Below are 20,536 nucleotides of genomic sequence, written 5' to 3' on the forward strand. Positions count from 1 at the left end.
ATAGTTGCCAGGAAATGTTTGAAAACTGTTACCTTGGCTGTCAGAATATCAAACATGGTGCCTGTTTTGTGCATTTCCCCCTTCTCCCCTTTAATACCCAGCGTCAGTTTCTCACCTTCTTGTAGAGAGAGAAACAAGCTGTTACTTCCGACTTCTCTGCAATATCAAACTGGATTTCAGAACCGCTACCTTTCTAACGTGTCCTATTTCAGATTTTTCACCTAAGACAATGGTCTTTATGAGAAAGAGGCCAAGCGATGGAAATAAAAGCTAACCACAGAAATACATTTCAGAAAGAAAAAAAAAATGGTAGTGGCCATGAATTCTAACTTTAACTTTCAATAAGTGGTGGATGGAGTTGCAATGTTCCCATTTACAGAAATATCCAGCGAGCACAACGAGGAATAAATTTTAACAACAAAAAGCTGTTTTTGTCTGAGTATATTTTAATCACAGGAACTGAATCCAGCTCCAGGAAGCTGAGCTGTATACTGGTAACGGTAATTTAAGGTACTAAAAAACCCACAAGACAAGCAGAGATTTTTTGTACCAAAAGTGTTGCTAACGCTTGCAAATTTGAATCTGAGGAACAGACACAAACCTTGCACTTCTGCCACTCTGAGACAATTAATTTAGGTTGTTATTAGAGCAGTCCTGAGAAATCAAAGGTGCCTGGATTTCTTTTTGCCTTGCAGGACACAGCGTTTCGAATGACAGCAGCCAGGTGATCTCTCTAACTTTGATGCATTAGAAAATGCAAGTGTATATTGAAGTGCTTTCATAAATCTGAGCCTGGGTCAGTTTTTGGGTCAGAAGCCAGCACAAGTTAGACTAATAACTACGTCGTGAGTTCAAGCCCAACAATAACATTTTATACATACAGAATTTGTCAATCAAAAAAAAAAATCAGCAGGAAAATTTTTTGGTCCACTTGATTCCTGGCACTGGCTTTCACACTGGCCAAAACTAAGTTTTGGCTGGTCTCAGAAGGTGTTCTTTGGTGTTTTTTTTCCTTTCCTTTTTTTTTTTTGTGTTGGCTGGTTCTTTTTTTTTTTTTCCCCCCTCCTCTTCTGATGTAGTCACCAATGAAGTTAACTTTGAACACAATCTAACATTGAATCAAAACTAGAATTAGATCATTGTAACGATTTCTCTTTGGAACAATGTCATTCTAAATTAACTGGAAATAACAGCATGGCACTAGCAAGTGTTGATCTCCTTAAAAAGGGAAAAAGGGAAAGACAAACTCACTCTTGAAACCTATTCTTGTTCAAGAACAGCAGAGATGTTAGACTATAAAAAGGCCAATGTTGTTAACCGCAGATGGGCTAAAAACTGGAGAACTTGATCACACACAATAAATCCTGAGCAGAGAAACAAGCCTAATATTCAGTTCTTCAATTTCCTGGTAAACCATCCTCTCTTCTGAGAAAACAAAACCAAGCCAATCCAAACCACGCACCAAACCAAACCTATTGACAAAAGTCTAAATCTACACTAGGCAGAACACACACAGAACTCTGTGGAGTACGTGAAATCTGTCAACCATATCGTGTACGGAAACATCAAAGTTTTACACCAAGCGTGTGCTGCAGTCCACAGGTGGCATAACCTTTTTTATTTCCAAACAGCTACATGATTGAATTGGAAAATTAAGCTGGAGACCTCAGTGAAGGAAAAGCTGTATGCCTACAGGGAAAATGGTGAAATCCATTTGTTGTTCATTCTTCCTTTTTTTTTGGAATATGTATTTTGTCAGATTTGAATACTTCCCACTAGTGAAGCTGTCTAATCTTTAGATACAAAAGATGGAAAGTTGCACATAAAAGCAGAAATTCCAAAGTTGATTTGCAACTCTAGTTTGAAAGGTAATGACAAGTCCCTGTATTGCGACTGTTACCTTATATTCTAGCTTGTGCTGCTGTAGATGGTGATTAAGAAATTGTGTCAACAGACATTAAAAAATCAGAGGTGATCCCTGACCGATTTTTAATAAAATAATAATAATACAAAAAATTTACCTGCTCTTCAGAAACCTCGGTAGGTGGAGGTGTGTCTTGATCAGATGGACGATGATCTTGATAATTCGCATTCTGTCTATGACGTAAAGGAGGAAACAGTCTATTCCAGTTAATCATCCCACCCTGAAACCAGACACTGCCATCAGTCTCTTTGCAAAGAAGTAGATACTTTTAAACAAAAAGATCATACGCCTCATGTAATTCAAAAGGCAAACATTTGCATAAAATGCTTATTTCAAACAACAAGGGCTGCTGTAGTCTTTTGTGAAGTCAACACTGGGCTGGTTACTGCTTTACTATCTACTGGAAGTAGTCACTGTAAACTCAGGAAGAGTGCTAATAAAAGGAGGAAAGGATTGTCTGATTTCTTGCTAATAATTCATGTTTCACATCCATTGTGAACAATTTGGTTTACTACAGCAATGGGTTTCTGAGGCCAAAGACCCTGCTCTCTTTGCCAAGAGGGATTTGCCTGGCAAGAGATGCAACAGAGGGTCCTGCGAGTGCTTTGCATGGAGAAAGGAGTGAAAGAAAGAAGTAGGGGGAAAGCAAAAATGCATTTCATCGCATCCACAAAACCACATCAGGAAACTCAGATCACATGCTGCTGATCACAAGCCCAACTCGCAGGCTACCTGTGATCGACTTTCCATGCCAGTGATCACTTCTGTGACATCAATACTACTGTTAGAGACTCTCAGTCTTCCCTAACTTCAGTGTATCAAACACCACTGCAGAATTTGGCTGTATTCCAGCGTCAAAACATTTTGTAACTACACGGTGATAACATAAATGCACAGCAGTAACGTAAGTAGGGCGTAAATCACAGAACCGAAACTTTCTTTTAGCAGCCAAGCTTAAAGCCCTGTAATGGTCAGATGTTTAGAACACGAAGTACAAGCCTTATCAATGTCCAGGAATATTCCATCTTCACTCTGTGAGCTTAAACAAATATCTTTGAAGGCATTTCCTATCACACCAGAACCTGCGAGTAGGGAAGAGCATCAAACCCCATCTCTCTCTGTTCTCTACGGTGCAGCTGGTGTTGTCCTTTCACTCCTCACCGGCTCCCTCTGTTACTATGGAGAAGATCCCCCTCCCTTTCTGTATATATAGGACATGGACTTCCTTCCTCTAGCTGCTCTATTTTAGTTCTGTACTGTCGTTTCTCAGAAGACCTTCCTCTTAAAAGAGTTTTTTTCTTTTCTTCTCTCAGCGAGGGCTCTTCCTGCCTTTATGTACTCCTAGAGCATTAAATGCTCTCTGCTCGATCAGATCATCATCATCAGCAGCAGCAAAACCTGATCCCAGACAAAAAAAAAAATATCATATTTAGGGTTCCTGCCCTTTCCTTTGCTTTCTTCCGTTCTCTCCCAAGGAGACCCAGCCAGCCCAGACACCACAGGGGGCAGTTCAATAGCACACTTGAAAAAGCATCTGGGGACTCATTAGATTTGACCCACTCGCTTGTAAAATGTTCCAGTCCCTTATGTTACAGCACTTTTTTCCCTGTGAAGATGTGTGATAGCTAGGAGTCATAACCAGTCTTCAGTCCATAGTTTCCACTACTAGTGATTTGGAGATTAAAAAAATGATTACCCATCTACATTTGTACTTTGTATAACGTGTAACACATTTGCTTAAAAGTCACGAGGTTTTATCTTGAAGGATTTCACGCCTTGCGTTAGCCGAACAGCCACAGTAAAAAGGAGAATTATTTTGTAGTTTAAACCCAGAGCGGGATCTCAGACCTACTACTGACACTGATGCACTACTTCTCCGTGGTATTGGAAAATCACATGTCCTGTACTTCCCCATCTATAATTTCCCCTAGCTCAGAATTCTGTTGAGTTTTAATTCATTAATTTTGAATTTCTGGAAGCCTACTAAGCTCTACAGTTAAGCAAGAACAATGAACTTAGGCTGCTCTGCCTGTGTTTCTTCTTTTGAAAGACCAGAGGGGGAGAAAATAATGTGTCCAAGGGTGATTCAAGCAAAATTGCTGAATTGAAAAATGCCAGCAGGACCATGGCACATTTTTTTGTAGCACCAGAATGCACAGAGAATAATGCATATGAAATGCAAAATCTACAGCAAATGCATTAATTTATCAGTATGCTGGTGTATCTGAAGACTGAAATAAATGTGCCTTTCCAGCTGTGCTTTCAGCTTCACTACTGAGCTGCCTGTTCCAGTTGGGTTTTGCATCCGCCCTGTCCCGAGCTGCTGACATGTAACAAAGAGACCTGTCTGCCTCTTTATCCTAAACTTACATTCTAAATTAGTGTGCACAAAATGCACTACCTGCGGTACAAAACCCAGATTCCCTAATAAGGTAACTACTTAGTTTTGAAGGTTTATAATGGAAAACTTGATAAACTGCAGATATGGACTGACGCATTAAGAACGGTTCCACGCAAAGCCTGCTAACCCTTTCCCGGCGATAACAAACAGACTAGACAGATAGATCGACATGGCTGTGAAAACATCCTTTCCAGTTGTCCTCAGAATATTTCAAATACCTTTGGAAATTGTGACAAACATAACCCACCAGCTCTTACCTATATTAACGACCCAAGAATATCCAAAATACAAGTATTGAAGGCTGAAAATCTTAATGCTTTGTGATCACTGATGTTCAGGATTAATTCCAACTTACTCTGGATGGTCTGCTTCTCAACTGTGTATTCCCAGAGCACATCTAAGCCATGTGCATTAAGATTCTTGATCCTTAACTGCAGGGAAATTGTTTCCCCTCATAGGCTTACCTCTAAATACATGATGGGCTTGTAGAATGTAAAACAGCAGAGATTCAGGGAACTGCAGCAGGAGTTGGTACCATAGCCAATAGTAAAGTTAAGAAAACATTAGGAAGCACTGCTACTGTCTCAGATCCATAGAAAGTAGAGATCAAGGCTATGGATTTCCAGAGTGCGTGGTGATTTTCAGATAACCTTAACTATCACAACAGAAATACAGTAAGATCTGTGATTTTAATTTGACCCAAAGCGAGCATCAAAAAAATGTTTTAAATTAACTAGAACTCTCAAATTCCAGTTAAAAATGTGCAGAGATTTCCAGACCAATACTCTACCTTGCCTTACAGAAATTATTCTTCAGACCTCCCCTTCACAATTTTATGATAAATTCTGGAGTTTTTGACCACGCTAAGACACTTATTCTGAGAAACGTCAGGAAGATTTCACATGAAGATAACCAATCTGATGAATTTATTTAAGCAGTGCTTCTAAAACACCTGAGAGTCCCTACTGGAGATCAGCAAACATGTATGCACTTTACACTAGACTTGAAAAAAGCCTCTAAAGCTGCATCAGCAGTGAATCCTGGCATCAGTACCACACTGCACAGATGACCTCACACGCATCTCCTCAGCCCCAACAGGCACCCTGTCTCAGGTAAGAGAGCTATCTGGAGCGGTCCACCACTGAGGCAGGAAAGGAGCTAATAATTAAGCAGTGAGGGTGATCAAGGACCCAGGATGTAAGCTCCTTTCCTGGGCTCTGTGACAAGTGTCTGTCAGTCTAATCCATTTAATGAAAGCCAGGCAGTTCTGTGATTCTGGTTTGTCTGTTTACTATGAAAAGAATTAAGTTTAATACTAAATAGCTGAGTGTTTAGTATTTAGCCCAGGTGACAACATGCAAGCAGAGTAGCCAAGCAAGAAGAGCAGAGCAGGCCCAGTGACAGCAGCCACCGTCAGCCAGAAGTCAGGCCTGCCAGGCAAACCTGCAGCAATGAGGCAGGTCTACAATCCAGCCTAAAAGTCAAACCAGTGGGGTCAGGACCTGGCGGGGAGATGCATGGCTTGGCACAGGTGTACCCACACAGAAGCTCAGCAAAGACCAAGGGGAAGGACCTGACTTCAAAAGCAACTCCCAGTCGAGGTGGGCGAGGCCCCAACAAGGCTTCTCACAGACACTTCTAACCACAGCTCTTTCTCACAAGTCTGCTCCAAGGTTAAGAGCCGTACCATGTCAGAGCTGGCCCTCAGCACAGGCAGATGCAACCCCATGGGGAGCCTGTCGGTGCACTTGGGGTCAGGATGTGATGATACACCAGCTCCTTCCCCCATGCAGTGCTCTGGGCAGACAGGAACCACTCAGCACGCTACCACACAAAGGTAAGGTTTCTTGTGGTCTGCTTTCTTAGTCCGAATCTTCTATGTCCAATTTTGTCAATGCTGTAAGATTCACTATAGCAGAAGGATATATATATATTTTTTGCATATTTAATTTTTCCTTTGTGTCATTTGTTCTGCAGGATGAGAGGCTCGAGGAGGCCTCTTCTCTTCTCACGGCGTTAAAACAGCACCAAGCTTACTGCCATCAAGACGCAGAAGGTTCCCATCAGCTTGCGTATGCTGCAGTCCCTGCAGTGGGATGCTATGAAGAATTTCTAGTCTCATTGTCAATCATCAAACTCAGTTTCGCGACATTAATCAGAAACGGCATTTCAGAAGTCCTGACTTCTGCTTCTCTACTAGAGAGAGACAACCACTGAAAAAATCACTCTACGAACCATCATTCATACAAATATTTTGTACAAGTTGGAGACTGGGCCCTTATTTCTGCCTGCAACAAAATCTTCCTTGCGTCATCAGGAAAAACTCTTGACAAAAAGACTGCTCCATTAATTAGCTGAAGAGAAGGTTGTTGGCCACACTTAAGGACAATCCTATAAGCCTTTCCCACACCCTTCCTCCTAAGGTTGTATTTTTTAACTGAAGAAAATTGCAGCTTCTTTTGATGTTAGCGGTACGAAGAATGAGTGAATTGGTTGATGGCAAATTCTTTGTTACTGTCTGACTGGAGACAAACGTACCAAGGAGACAATTTTATCGATCTCTTGATAAATCCCTACTAGAAGGAGATGAGGAAAACATTGATGATGTTGGAACTTCTGTTACAGGAAAATGACAAATCAGTCATTAGCTTCAGACGACCAAAGAATTAGATTTAGGAAAGGATTAGATTAAGGGAATGCAAAAATGGCAGCTCACCCCCCCAGAAAATATTGTAAGGAAATACCACACTGATGAATTATTCTTGGATAGCTGTCACTGCTTTACGTACTGACGTTATGCCTTGTTAGGTCACATCCTTGATTTTTTTTTAGTGATGCCTAGGACAATGCTGTTTACAAGAAAGGAGGATACTCCTTTCCTTGTAAAGGAAGATATATTCATACCAGTCTAAGAACTAGCAAATGTCTTTGATTGTACAGCTTGCTGAAATCCGAGTTGCACCATTTTTTTCACGTGATCTCCTTACTCTCTTAGAAAAGGCAGCTCTCCCCGTTTCCCATATACGTACCTGCCATGACATACTCTGTAAAATACTTCTTAGCCAAAACTTGACAAATAAAAACGTATTATGGACAACTAACAAGCATCCACTGAAGTAGCTACCACATGTGTCTATTCCAATTAGATTTATTTCACCAGAATTGAAAGAAAATGCTTTATAAAAGTCCTCTTGAAAGTGATGCATGTGGTTAAGATATTTTGATAATGTTATCTCATGTATATGGTTAATGCCAACTCGCCATCTGTTTGCACAAACAGGAAACACCTCCTGATATCTGTCCTGTTCACCTTTTCTTAACACAACAACCACAGCGAAAGAAAAAAAAAAAAAAGGAAATTGCTTTGCATTTCATCTTTTAAAGTAACATTTTTAGAGTTTGCTACTCTGCATAGGCGCCATTACTTGGTACTTGGTATAAATGTTGTCTTCTTACATACAAAATTTCATTTAAAAAAATATACATAATGTACTGAAAACGAAAAACTCTCATTTGCTTTTCAGATATATTTTTTGTTACAATTATTGACTCCAATGTATGCGTACCAATAAAATAAAGAAAGAAAAGGTGTGGTTGTGAATGACACGCTGAGATCTGCTGCCTCAGTATCTGAACATTGTGTAAGAAAGATTGGTGGCAAAGGTGACATTTCCAGTGGGCTTTGTCTAGCCCATCTCTTTTTCTGAGGTCAACACTCTTCTGGAGGATTATTTCATCTGTAACTTCTTTTTTTTTAAAGCTTTAATAACTTCCCTTTTAGAAAGGCGGTGGAAGTGTAACCATATTAGTGTTGTGAGCATCACCCATAACGATGGGATGAATTTTTCACCAAGGAAAGTAGTCCAGCAGTTTCTAAACATATTTCACTTTTCTCTGGAAATTTATGCTGCAGACAAGTCTCTTAAGCCAAGAGGCTCTGTCTCCAACTCTTATTTGCTGCATCCTGAACTTTGATGTCTGCATTCTCCCAACGGAGCTCGTGTGTCACAGAAGTTCACAAATCCACATGTGGGCTTTTCTGAAGCCCGATCAGCTATTTCCTTTGAAATCTAGGAGGAACACCTCAATCTGGCTCCTGAAGCTGCCTGAGAAACAATGACAGGGACTTCAGCACAGACATGATGTGCTGAAGTCGTAGTAGCAGAAGCCAGAAACGCCAAGTGGCAGGCACATCTGCACCTTGGGAGGCAAGGTGGGAATGGCTGCTTCTGCTGCTGCGTTCAAGGGAGGCGTAGAGAGTTTTGAACGCTTCCTAGTGTGCTCAAGCACGCACAGGCACTTGGCCTTGTAGACTGCTTGCCCTACACAACAGGAAGGGGCGCCGTTATATGACTCAGACACACTTACTGGCTGGCAGTAGAAGCTACGGAGGTGCTCCCAAACCCGCCGGTTAGCTCAGAACACTGAAAGGGGCCAAGGCTGCTCTGGATTCAGCCTGTTACAGTGAGGTTAAATACCTATTCTGCACCAAACTGAGCATCACCGTAGCATTCACTTTTCAGTACTGCTGTGATGCAGCAGGTCAGCTGCAAAGTGATGGATCACTGTGGCAAGAAGAAAGAAAGATATTTCATATCCACCACAGACTGAAAGCTGGCGTTTTTGAGAACTGATGTTACTCGTTCATCCAACATTAGGGAAGTATTGAGCTGGATTCTCAGACTTTGTCTGCAGTAATAAATGGGAATTTAATCTTTTCTAGGCAGGAGAGAGAAGGCTTCAGCCACCTTTTCAAAGCACTTCCATTAGCAGACTTTCTGGCTTCACTCTTGCTTGCTCGTGTCAGCTGCTCTTCATACAAACTGGTCACGGCTACACCGTGTCAGTAATAATCACCACCCAAATTTTACAGGGATGGGACGATTTGGAGCTGCTCTTATGTTGAGCATTCGATACTTGCTGAGTGAGATCACCAGGGTGTGGGGGTCCAGTGTGCCAAACAAATGCTGAAGGTAGGTCCACCAGTACGAATACCAAGTCTGGACTTAAGGAAACAACCTGTTACTCCATTTTAGACACTTCAGACGAAGCAGAAACAGTTCTAATCCTTCCTATAAGGCCCTCTGGATGCTAACTGGTGACATGTGAAGCATGATGATTAGATAGATAATCTCTCATACACTTCCTGTGCACAAGCCTTTTCAAACATGAATAAGTAGAGGTCAAAACAAAAGTGAGAAATCAGAGTTTCAAAATCGTTTTGATTTGAGAAGCTAACAAACACTGGGCACAAAGAAAACTCAAAACCAAATTCTCCAATATACTTAGCATAAACAAATACTAGAGTACATAATGGGCCAGTCTGTGATTATGCAGGGAAAAAAAAAAAAAAAAGATTATCATCCCTTTTTGGGGAGCAAAGACTGAGGTTCTGTCTTAGGCTGCAAATAGGAAGGGCTTCCACTTGTTGACATCCCAACACCAACATTCAAGGTGGCACACTGGCAATACTGCTTGGCAGAACCTACGCATACTGTGCCTCTTAGGCTTCAACAAACAGTCGGTAACACAGGCCTACAGTTTCTACATGCTGTTATCAGAGTTCCAATCAGAAAACCTGAACACTGATAAGGGTCACGTACTAGCTGAATGACATGCTTCTTGTCTATTACATGATATGAAAAATGACACTAGGAAGAAGAAATGGTTTCCAAACAAGACTCTCTCAGTGCAGAGGAAGGATAACAGAAAAAGCTTTAGAATCTCAGCCCCAAAACTGGACACCTTATGGCCCATGTTTGAAGACACAGATAAAAGGACAGTAATGACTAAAAAGAAACTTGACTTCTGTGAACAGGCATAGATCAGACAGCAGAGAATTAAATGCTCTTGAAATGCTTGGGGAGATTTGAATGCCAGGAGCCTTTTTAAGGGGGGACTGCCTCAAATAAAATGTCAAGAGCATGAGTATAGAACACATAGGAGAAGAAACATAATCTATTCCTCAAAAATGACTTCCTTTGAAATAAGACATTACTTTTCTTTAGGAAGTTGTCCAACCATTGCTTCTGTAGGGAAATTGATTACAAATATTATAACAAATTTAGCCAGTATCTAAAGGCTACAGCTCAAATGACCAGTCAGAGAGAAAGAGAATTGTATAATTTCAGTCCAAGAAAAAAAATGATAGTTCAGTGTGTGAGCAGGGGTGCTACTGAGGACGAGGAGTCACAGACAGTTAGCCTTGTGACTGTGACAACTGATTGTTAATGATGCATATTCAGCTTATTCTAGTAGAACTGTAGTTGCTGATTTCCATGAAAAAGACAGAAGAATAAAGTGGGTCTGTAGAAGAAATAGTCATAAACTCATTACCTGGATAAGCACCCAGGAAATTCAACATTTTTAATGATCTCACATCTAGAATCCACAAACAAGTTACCCATAAATAAAAAAAAGGATATTTAGAAATACCCAAATAGTAGTGGGATATCAACTGCTGCAACAATGTTACTCAATAATGAGTTAAATGCTCAGTTAAATTTAGCCACAATGATTATTGCTGCAGCATATATGCTTCATTCATGGGCTGGAATAAACCCATAAATCACCTACTAGTTAAGAAAATTATTTAAAACATGATGTCAACTCTGTAGACACATATCTCTGGGATCTGAACTCAAGTAACATTTTTATCCTATGGGTACCCTACCTATAGTTGTCTTTTAAGTTCATGACAACATTGTAAAAGACAGTTTCTATTGCATTATGTCACAAAATCCCAGAGTAGTCATAGGTAACATACATTAGTTGGAATGAAAACCTAATTAGAGAAAAAGACTTTGCATACCACTGGGCTGAAAATCTCACCCATTTATTCAGGTGAACTGGTCTGGCAGATTCTTTTCTGAGAGTGATACATACATCTGTGGGCCAGTATGAGCAAGCTCTTTCCACCCAAAGTTTCGGCTGTGAGAGTGAGAATTTACAGAGACTTACCTGGCAGTGTGCAAAGGTCACAGAATGTCTCAAGAGGTCTCTTGAAACATTTTGGTATTCAAACTTCTGAAGTTATTTGAGAAGACTTCGCCAAAATGTTATCTCTCAGCACCAGCGTGAAAACTAAAGAATAGGGTCAGATCTGGTTCTTACATTTCTCTGAGAAGGCAGAAATGGACTGTCTGTGAGCATATTTACTGAGGGATTGTTTTTAACATTCTGAATAAGGACAACATCCTTAGGAGCAATTCTTGTCCTAGGAGTCTTTGCTCCATCAAATTCTGTTTTCCAAGGATGGAAGTTTACCACTTAAAATAACCAAAAGGTAAATCAGCAATACAGCCTCACAGTCCTTAGTTCACAAAATAAGAAAGTTGCACGTTTCTCAGGATATGAGACGCCCCGTAACAATAAAGACACTCAATGCATCTCCCCACAGATCATCTCTCCAGTGTCCCAGGAGGAAGACATCTAGAGAACGAACAATTAGGGGAAGCCACATTGTTACAGAAGAAGTCTGGTCTTTCAAGCAGAAGAATCTCACATAGAGATGCCATGTGATATGAATCAAAGGGCTCTCTGGTCTCACTGGAAAGTAGCAGCAGTTGGAACTAAGAAACAAAAAGGAGGAAAAAGAACAAAAAAAGCTTAAAAGTGGAGGAAGGGGCAGAAAAGATTTTCATATATGGCTGTAGGCTTACCACACAGCCTGGAGCACCCTGGGGAAGCTCTTTTTTTGAGCCAAGAAAGTTAAGAGAAACCAAGAAGCAGGCAACACTGTGTGTTTAACATGCTCAGCATGAACGAAGGAACAAATGTCCTATGGATACAGAAAGCATTTTTTCAAGGTGAAGGGACTAGGGTTCATTCCTCCCACCCTCCCCACACACAGAACGGGCACAGGGGTGAGCACTCAAAGAAGTGGCACTTAATTGCCAGCAGAAGGTGCTGAGCACTTTGCATCCCATACACCTGTCTTTAGCACCAACAGTGCTGCCAGTAACACCTAGGCACGGACTCCTCCCTCAACTATTTGCAGCCTGGTTATCTGCCAGCCTCCCTCCGAGTTTCTCAGTGGGAAGTGAAAGTCAAGTTGGCTCCCAGCTAGCACACTGGTGCACAGATGCAGCAATTTCTTCCCCTTTCCCACCAGGCCTTTCATCTGGGTTACAGAAAGATAAACTTCAGAAAAATGCTGGGAAATGAAACAGATTAAGAAATAGAAAAGTCGGGAGAATTACAGGATTGTCTGACGTTTGCTTGTATCTTGTGAAGCAGTTCTAACATACAAAACTACGTAAACACCTAATACCTGCTGTTTATTACATTATAGTTCAAATGCTTATTACAGCATTGGAAGGATAAAATAATGCCAAAGACTTTGACTACATCCTGTCCTGAGCGAGGGAAAGGCGAGTGGCATCTACCCCTTCAAGATGCACCGCAAATGATGACCGATGGGTACGACATGATGGGTGAGAACTTCCTCCACAGCAAAGAAGAGTGTTGCAAAGGGGCAAACACAAAGTATGGGAAACGATGGAGATAAAGGGGAAGAGATGAAAATTTGGGAGGAACATGACATAGGAGGAAATGAAAATGTGAAAATGATAGGAAGGAAAGAAAGATATCAGGTTTACAGGAGAAAAAGAAAAACAAGAGGATAAATTATTTAAACGAGAAAAGAGAACTGACATGAGTGGGAAAGAAAGAATTAAGAAACTAAAGTTTAAAAAGGAGTAACAAAATAGCAAGCTGGTATTTTTCGAGGGTATCAATACACATGGCACACGTTTTATTTCACTGCCTCAAAAGGTGGATGGAGGTAATGTTCAGTAATTCTCCATTTGTGACACATTCATCATTTCTCAGGATTATCCGTGGAAAGAAAAAAAGAACAGAAAGTTTTCAATATGCTCAAGCCCATCTGGTTAAGGACTGTATCCATAGCAACTAGAAAGCAAGAGAAAAATCAGTCATCGTGTAACCACACTCCCCTGAGAAACTAGCAACGTAAGATAAATTTTCAGTTTCTAACAACACATTCAGACACAGTACCGCTGCACATTTCTGGGCTAAACAAAATGAGGGACATCAAGTAATGAAGCCAGTGGTTTATGTTCAGGTTCTGCCACTCACTCAACCTGCTCCTCAAAGTTAAGAGTGCCTGGCAGCCCAGCAGTCACACACACATCTCTGCTTCAGACTCCTCCAGACCAGTACTTTTCTGCAAGAGAAAGACTAGGGAAGGTAAAGCTCAAAGAATTTGAGCTCTAAGAATTTGTGTTTTTTTTTTCCCCGGGAGAAAACACTCAAAGTAAATTCTGGCTTGGATAAAAGAGCTCAGAGAACAGTAGAAGAAAAAGAATTATTTACATTTTAATATCTTAGAGCTACAGTAAAAACAACTTATGAGAAAGTTTCTTTTTCCCATTGTTTTCTCTGCCTTTTTTTTTTTTAAGCTTTTCCTCTTTTTGTCTTGACTTGTCAGGCTCACGTTCTTCAGAACTTCTTCTAAAGACTTGAAGAGTAAGCTTAGGACAAAAAGTGTCTAAGAAAGGGCCCTCTTTAAGACCAGAAGAGAGTTTGCCCCATTCTGCAGGTCAATGGAGCACTGCTAAAACCACACATCACGTTCTTGTGTTCTTCCACATGCTATTGATATTCAAGGAAACCGATTTATTTCTTCTCAAACCAGTAAATTGAAAAAGTAAAGGAAAGGGAAGAATGTGCAGTGCCTTCCCAAATGGCAGGTAGACAAAACAGTTGCATGATGGTGTGCAGTGGAAAGTTTAAGTCCCTTTCTTTTGCCAAACAACATGGAAAGCAAGAGAGAGAATGTTAATTTAGCTCACCTATGCCATATTACCTACAGACAGTATATTGAGATGCCAAAATATGCACAACATTGTCCTAAAATATAATCCAAAGCTGCATTTGATAACCTGACCGGTATACTTTACAGCTTTCATTATTTAACTCCCAAAGAAACTGATCTGCATACTTTACCAGCCTCACTCCCATGGGTAAAATTATCCTTTAAATCTCATCTGTACTGTGAACTGTTCAACTCCACTGCCTTCAAATTATTACCTTTCCAAGCCTTTAAAGACAAAAAAATGCGCACAAGTACAACTATCTGGAAAATTATTCTCAAGTTTTCAACTGTTTTCGATTTTTTAAATACTATTTTGAGATTGAAGTTAACCCGTTTTTCATTTTTTACCCCTACATCTCAACAGTTGTGAATGACACTTTTAATGATTTAGTTGATATCCAGTAAATTCTATGAGTCATAAGCCTGGTGAAAGCTTTCTTAACACATTTTTTCTGAAGAAACTTTCTGAAGTGTTCACACATTGAATCCATCGCTTTCTGCTCACTAGTTTCACTGTCTAGCGCTATTGGAAAACTGAACGCTATGCTAAAGTTAAAGGGCAATTAAGAAGGTAACTTGAAAGAGTTTCAGCAGATTGTTAAGTTGAAGCAAGTCACTGCTGTTCAAAAAAATTCGTTTATTTTATTTAAACCCCTCCACCTTTTTAAAAAACTCTGAAGTCAAGTATGAAAAGACATTTTGCTACCTTCGCTGTTCATAACCCAAGGAAAGGAGACGACGAGAAGAAAATGTTATCAACTCAAAAAACATTTACCATTCTGATCTTATCTACTACTTTTTAGCAATTAAATTGCATTACAAAGATTGTCTTTAACAACTGGTAATTTCTTCCTCTTCTTATTTGAAGAAACTTATCCGCCGTCGTCACAGCAGCTTGTGGCCCAAAAGACACTTTCAATGCATTTTCTAATACAACAGCGATATTCAAGAATTGAATAATTTCTAGCTCAGTTCTTCTGTTAAAACTGATTAATTTTCTAGTGTGAACAGAGAGAAGTAGATGAGAATCTTTCCACCCGAGGAACAATTTGACCAGATTTACGTGTTAAGAAATTATAGAAAACAGAATTCCAGGGACTGGAAACAAAGATTCATACTCTAGTTGTTGGCCAAAGACAAAGCTTTATGCCGTCACGCCTCTATTCCCTCAGTACTAATCATAAGATGGCTGTATCTACTGGCACTGCATTACCACAAACATAATGAGGACTTTTGTATCAGTACAGAGCTGCATTTCGGGCAGAGGAAACTCAGTTAAGACCTCAAACTGTTAGGCTGTAACAAAATTAGGAGCAATGTATGCTCACACAGAGCAATGCAAGGCCCATGTTGTCTGCTAGGTTTGCTAAGAGTAGTACTGTAAACTTCTAAGGTATAGGAAAAAGTGAACTGAGCCACTCTCAGTGCTGTTTTGCTGCCCTACAACACAAAGTACGTGAACATCTGCATTTGTTGCCTTGACTAAAACAGAAAATAAAAAGGCTCTGCTATTCTATTAAGTAAGGAAACAAAACAAGAGCATTAACTGCAGCGAAGAGAAAGTCCCTGTGGTTGACCTCTGTAAGATAGCTAGAGAATTGAATTTCTGAACTTTCTTACAGAAGCAGGCTTTATTCCAAGTACACTTGCAGTTAAAGAAGTTATGTAGACAATTTTCAATCCCTCTGAACAGGATGCTAACAATACAAACACTCAGAACAGTCAGAAGTGTTATGATTTCCTAACTTTCAACAATGGCTCTTCCTAAAGACCACGGAGAAGCAAGCACTTTACCATTCAGCATCATTTTTCATTTCAGCATCACAGAATGCCAGAGGTACTGATATCCTTACAGGACTGTCTGACATTTGCTAACATCTTGTGAAGCAGTTTTAACATACAGAACTATGTAAACACTTAAATGACCATTAGCAGTACGACAGTGTATGAAAGACCAATTGAGAAGAATATATCAAAAAGGAATCAAAAATAGAAGACCTGAAAATTAATGTTTCCCATTATGTTAACTTAAGATAATCCTTACAGAGTGTATGTATGTCAATACCTGCTGCTGCCTTTGCCGCCTCATTTGGGCAACCTGAGACATCATGATCTGACGATCCAGTAGCTCCATTCTCTGCTGCCTCTGGATGTCAACTGTTGCTCCCATTCCCACTCGAACCTCATTCGTTGGTTCCGTAGATGAGAAGATTGGTTCAAGAGTCCAGGAAAATAGCTTTGCTACCCAGCTGGGTACACAAAGTATTCGATGAACTTTTAATATACTGCTATTGTAGCAAATCCCAGAAATCTAAAAGAAAAAATGAAAAATAAAGCCTTTAAATACAGCAAGTTTACTTTGAATTTAGCTGCAGAGATAGCAGATGGTCTTTCTATTTTTTAAAGAACATTTTATTGTTTTCACCCAGAGCCCTCAGTCAAGAATCAAGAACAGGGGATTTCTTTACATCCAACTTCCTCACCACTACAGACTATTACCTTTTAAAATCTGTGCATTGCATTGCCTGTGACTCAGAAAGTTGTTTGGGGTTTTTTGTTTGTTTCAGAATTGGAACCATAACTAAGCGACCATTTCTCAACCAGATTAAGAAATTCAAATAAAATTTTGGTTTCTAGTAAAGGCACTGGTCAGGATATGCCGCATGCTGACCTGACTAGATTAAGGTTGTCCTTGAGGATGCTGAAGCATTGCAAACGTTCCTTAGCAAAAACCATCCCCCCTTATGGCTTCTGCTTCCACCCTCAAGTCTCACCTTCTAACAAAGACAAAAGCAAAACAGCTGAATTAAAGTTAAATCTAAGAGTATACACAGACATATTCCAACCTAACTGCTAGGAGAAAAAAAAAAGAACAGTTAATTAGAAAATGACATTGAAGAAAGACAGTCTTTGTGGTGCTCTTCTCCTGCCTGTAAGAAAATAAAACACATTCCCTGTGTTCATACTTATGCACGCCTTGGGACTTGATTTAATTCCCGATTCAGACGGAGCAAAAGAAATCCATGTGCCCCAGGATGATCTACAGTCATCACTCAAGCACCATTTTTAATCCCATCATGAAGCTCCTGAGCTCAAAGTGGTACAGCATAAAGGCCAAACTTCTTGTGCAAACAGTCTTTCTGCTTTATGCTACGTTTCACTATTTGTGACTATTTATCAGCTGCTATGCCACAAAAATTATGCTATGACAGCAGAGTGAAATGAACAGGAAGAGATATGAATCCCCCAAAATACATATATGAGACAGACCCAATTAATGTAATTACTTGAAAAGCAATGTAGAACCTCTAAATCTGGGTTATTTATTTTTTTTGGAGGATATGTACTTTTATCTCACTGATATTTGTACAAACATACAGAAGCATTTCATTGCTGTGTATACAAACGGAGATGGTTTAGGAAAAGGTAATTTTCTCTGAGAGGGGGTTATTTTTCAGATTATTTACAAGGTTGTTGTTAATTATCCACTGAGATGATAACTTTTAGAGCGATACATTAGAGTTCTGCTTTGGGAAACACTCGCTTTCTTTTTATTCTATCATCTTTTATGACTGGTCTTGGGGTTGTATATAGCACCAAAACCAGGCTACAGTTCTAAAATGAGAAAGAACAAGCATAGGCTATCCTTAACCCCTTAACTTCTTGTGTAGAAGGAGGTAAATGGGATGGGATAAGAGGAAGGCCACCATCTCTGGCATCTAAGTGAAGGTTGCCTTTAACAAAAATATTCTGTATTTGAAGAAATGTCCTGACAGGACTTCAGGAATGACAGGGCACTGGAACATAAGCTTCTTGATGACCTCAGAATTTCTTTCCTCAGCTCTAGTGAAAACGTTCCAGAGGACTGTAAGCCCATGACCAAACCTTGTGCACGTCAACTGGAAACTGAGACAGAAGTATACTCACCAAAGAATAAGTAAGTGGAGCAGTATTTGTATCATTTCTGTGATTTATCTACTCTTGGCATGTAGTACTTTATGTACCTACCCAGCAAGTTGGTGCCTCAGAAGCTAACCACCTCGTCCAAAAAGAGTTAGCACATACAGGCTCCTCACTTGAGAAAACCTAGATTGTATGGCTACCAGGAAAGTCACTTTTTGGGGAGTAAGAATTACTGAACCTGGCTGCAAATACTGTGTATAATTTAATCTCATGATTTCTTAGATGCAAAATGCACAAGCAGCACCACAACCTCCAAATTACCTTCCTTCCTGTAACTCTGTATCATTAGGCTACAGAGCCAGGCTCCCACTTTGGTCCCTGCAGTTTTGCACTCCTGGTTGCACAGGTATAACCTTCTGGGAAAGGCAGGGGAGAGAAAGAGAGCTGCCACGCAAAGTACTTTGTCCAACATCACACCAGCATTCTCTCACCTCTGCCAGATGTCCCTCCCAGCTACTAATCTCTGCCCACTCTTATCACCTACAGTCCTTTGCTAAGGTCTGATGTTTTCAGGGCACAGTAAATCTTCAAAGAGTTCAGAAAGTCACAAGAACAAAACAAAGCAAGTGCTGATAGGAAAATCTGTATCTCCCTGAATGTATGACAAATCTTGACACGTGTCTGAACACGTTAACCACAAACAGAATTATTCTCGTATCAAACTCAAACTGCAAATAGGATAGCAGCAGCAGTGCCAGTACTTTGGGACTTGTTTGTCTCAGAAGGGGAAATGTACTGCAAACAGCAGCTAGCAGTCGTACCAGTAAAAGCATTCTTGTATTTCTCTAAGTAGAGGCAGCTAGTCATCCACGAGCATTTAATCAGAAGAAAAGGCTTTACAAGGCTAAAGTTTAGGGACACCTCTAAAATGGAGAAAGGTCAAACTCCAGCACTTAAGTGTGCAACTCACACACCCCTCCCTTCCCAGCTTTACTGAGCTCACTGGAGTACTGTGGCTGGTCTCTAGCCAATGCACCTGCTGCAGAGGGCTGTCTTTTCTCCCTTTGCTGCTCCCCAGCAGCACGCTAACCTCTTGGCCCCTCATTGAACTGCCTTAGACAGAAACTCATTGCATAACCCAAAAGTGAACTTCTGTGCTCACAGAGTAGAAAGTCAAGAAGTCTGACAATATAACGTTCAGGGTAAAATCTGAGATAAAAAGCACCTGGTGAAGGAACAAGACTAATCTGTTTATCTGTATATCTTCTACAGATAGCTGCCAAGAAACTGACTGTGGGCTAATACTTCTGCAGAGCAATCACGTGAGACTGCAATTCTTCGTAAGTATAAACAGAAGGACGGACTCAGCTGTGAAAAGCACTATGTGGACGCAGTCTAAATCTGCCTTTTTACCTTCAGATTTGCTGTGATTTCAATGTCGCTCCCTTCCTCTCTCCCTGGATTTACTATTCCAATTGTAAAGACATTAGACAGAAGTATGAGAAACTTTAAACTCTGTGCTCAGTGTTAACAAATTTTCAAGAAGTTTCATCTAGTGAGGAAGAAATATCTATTTGCATATTTCCAATAAACCTAAAGAGGAGACTTTTATAGTTAAAATAGGTCTTATGATTCAGTCTGGTTTAGTGTCATATACCCATCTTAATGTCAAATATTTCCAAAGAACTTCCTCTTTAGCGGGTTCACATGCAGAACTTGTTATGTGTCATTTAAGAAAAAAAGTTTTGACGAAGTACACTTTTTACGCCATTTTTTTGGTCACGGATGTAGTGAATTTCTAGTGTTTAAGGTCTAGATAAGCCAACTTTATTCAGTGAAGATAAGAAGATCTCATTACATACTAACTTGAAAACTGGAAATGAGGTGAAAGGGCTACTTCCCACAAATAGATGAGATTCAGAGTGTTTTAGGCTCTAAAAACTCACCAAGGAAAGATACTGCAGTTAACTTCACATTGTTAAAATCGATAATTTTTGGCTGGCAACATGAAATGCATCTAAATTGTTTTCTGGTAGTCATACCGTCATAACCTACAATCTCATTCACCATATCGTATCAAGCAAAATCTAAGCAGAGGAAATGGACAAGTTGGAATATGTCTGGTGCGTTCCAGAAAAAAAAAAAAAAAGAGTGCTTATATTTTTTCAGTTTCTTAACATCATGTCTTACTACTGGTCCTTCACACGACATTCCCTAACCTCTTCCCACCCCTGTAAGAAAAGCCAACTTCCTCTCCCCTTCCCTCATGTCACTCCAAAGTTGTACACTTTTAAGAAAAAGGAAGTAGCCGTGGTTTCTCTTTTTTTTTTAGGTAGACCAGATACAGAAGCTCTCCAATATTTTACATGACAAAGAGACATATGCTCCACTACTAACTGAGATATTTAAAATCTTTTATTTGATTAACACTAAAAAAGAAAATCAAACAAAGAAACCGATGTCAAAAGTT

General features: G+C 40.0%; 1 protein-coding gene across 1 annotated transcript in view; it reads right to left on the bottom strand.

The window, feature by feature from the left end:
- UBAC2 (UBA domain containing 2) overlaps window positions 1-20,536 on the bottom strand; it is a 104,306-nt gene that overhangs the window by 2,372 nt on the left and 81,398 nt on the right. Inside the window, exons 7-8 of the mRNA XM_035557021.2 lie at window positions 16,229-16,474; window positions 2,022-2,144 (exon numbers count right to left, since the gene is read on the bottom strand). Of these exons, the coding sequence (XP_035412914.1) occupies window positions 2,022-2,144; window positions 16,229-16,474 (369 nt within the window). The remainder of the gene's footprint in view (window positions 1-2,021; window positions 2,145-16,228; window positions 16,475-20,536) is intronic.

The sequence above is a fragment of the Cygnus atratus genome, chromosome 1 (assembly GCF_013377495.2).
Source record: "Cygnus atratus isolate AKBS03 ecotype Queensland, Australia chromosome 1, CAtr_DNAZoo_HiC_assembly, whole genome shotgun sequence".
NCBI classification, from domain to species: Eukaryota; Metazoa; Chordata; class Aves; order Anseriformes; family Anatidae; genus Cygnus; species Cygnus atratus.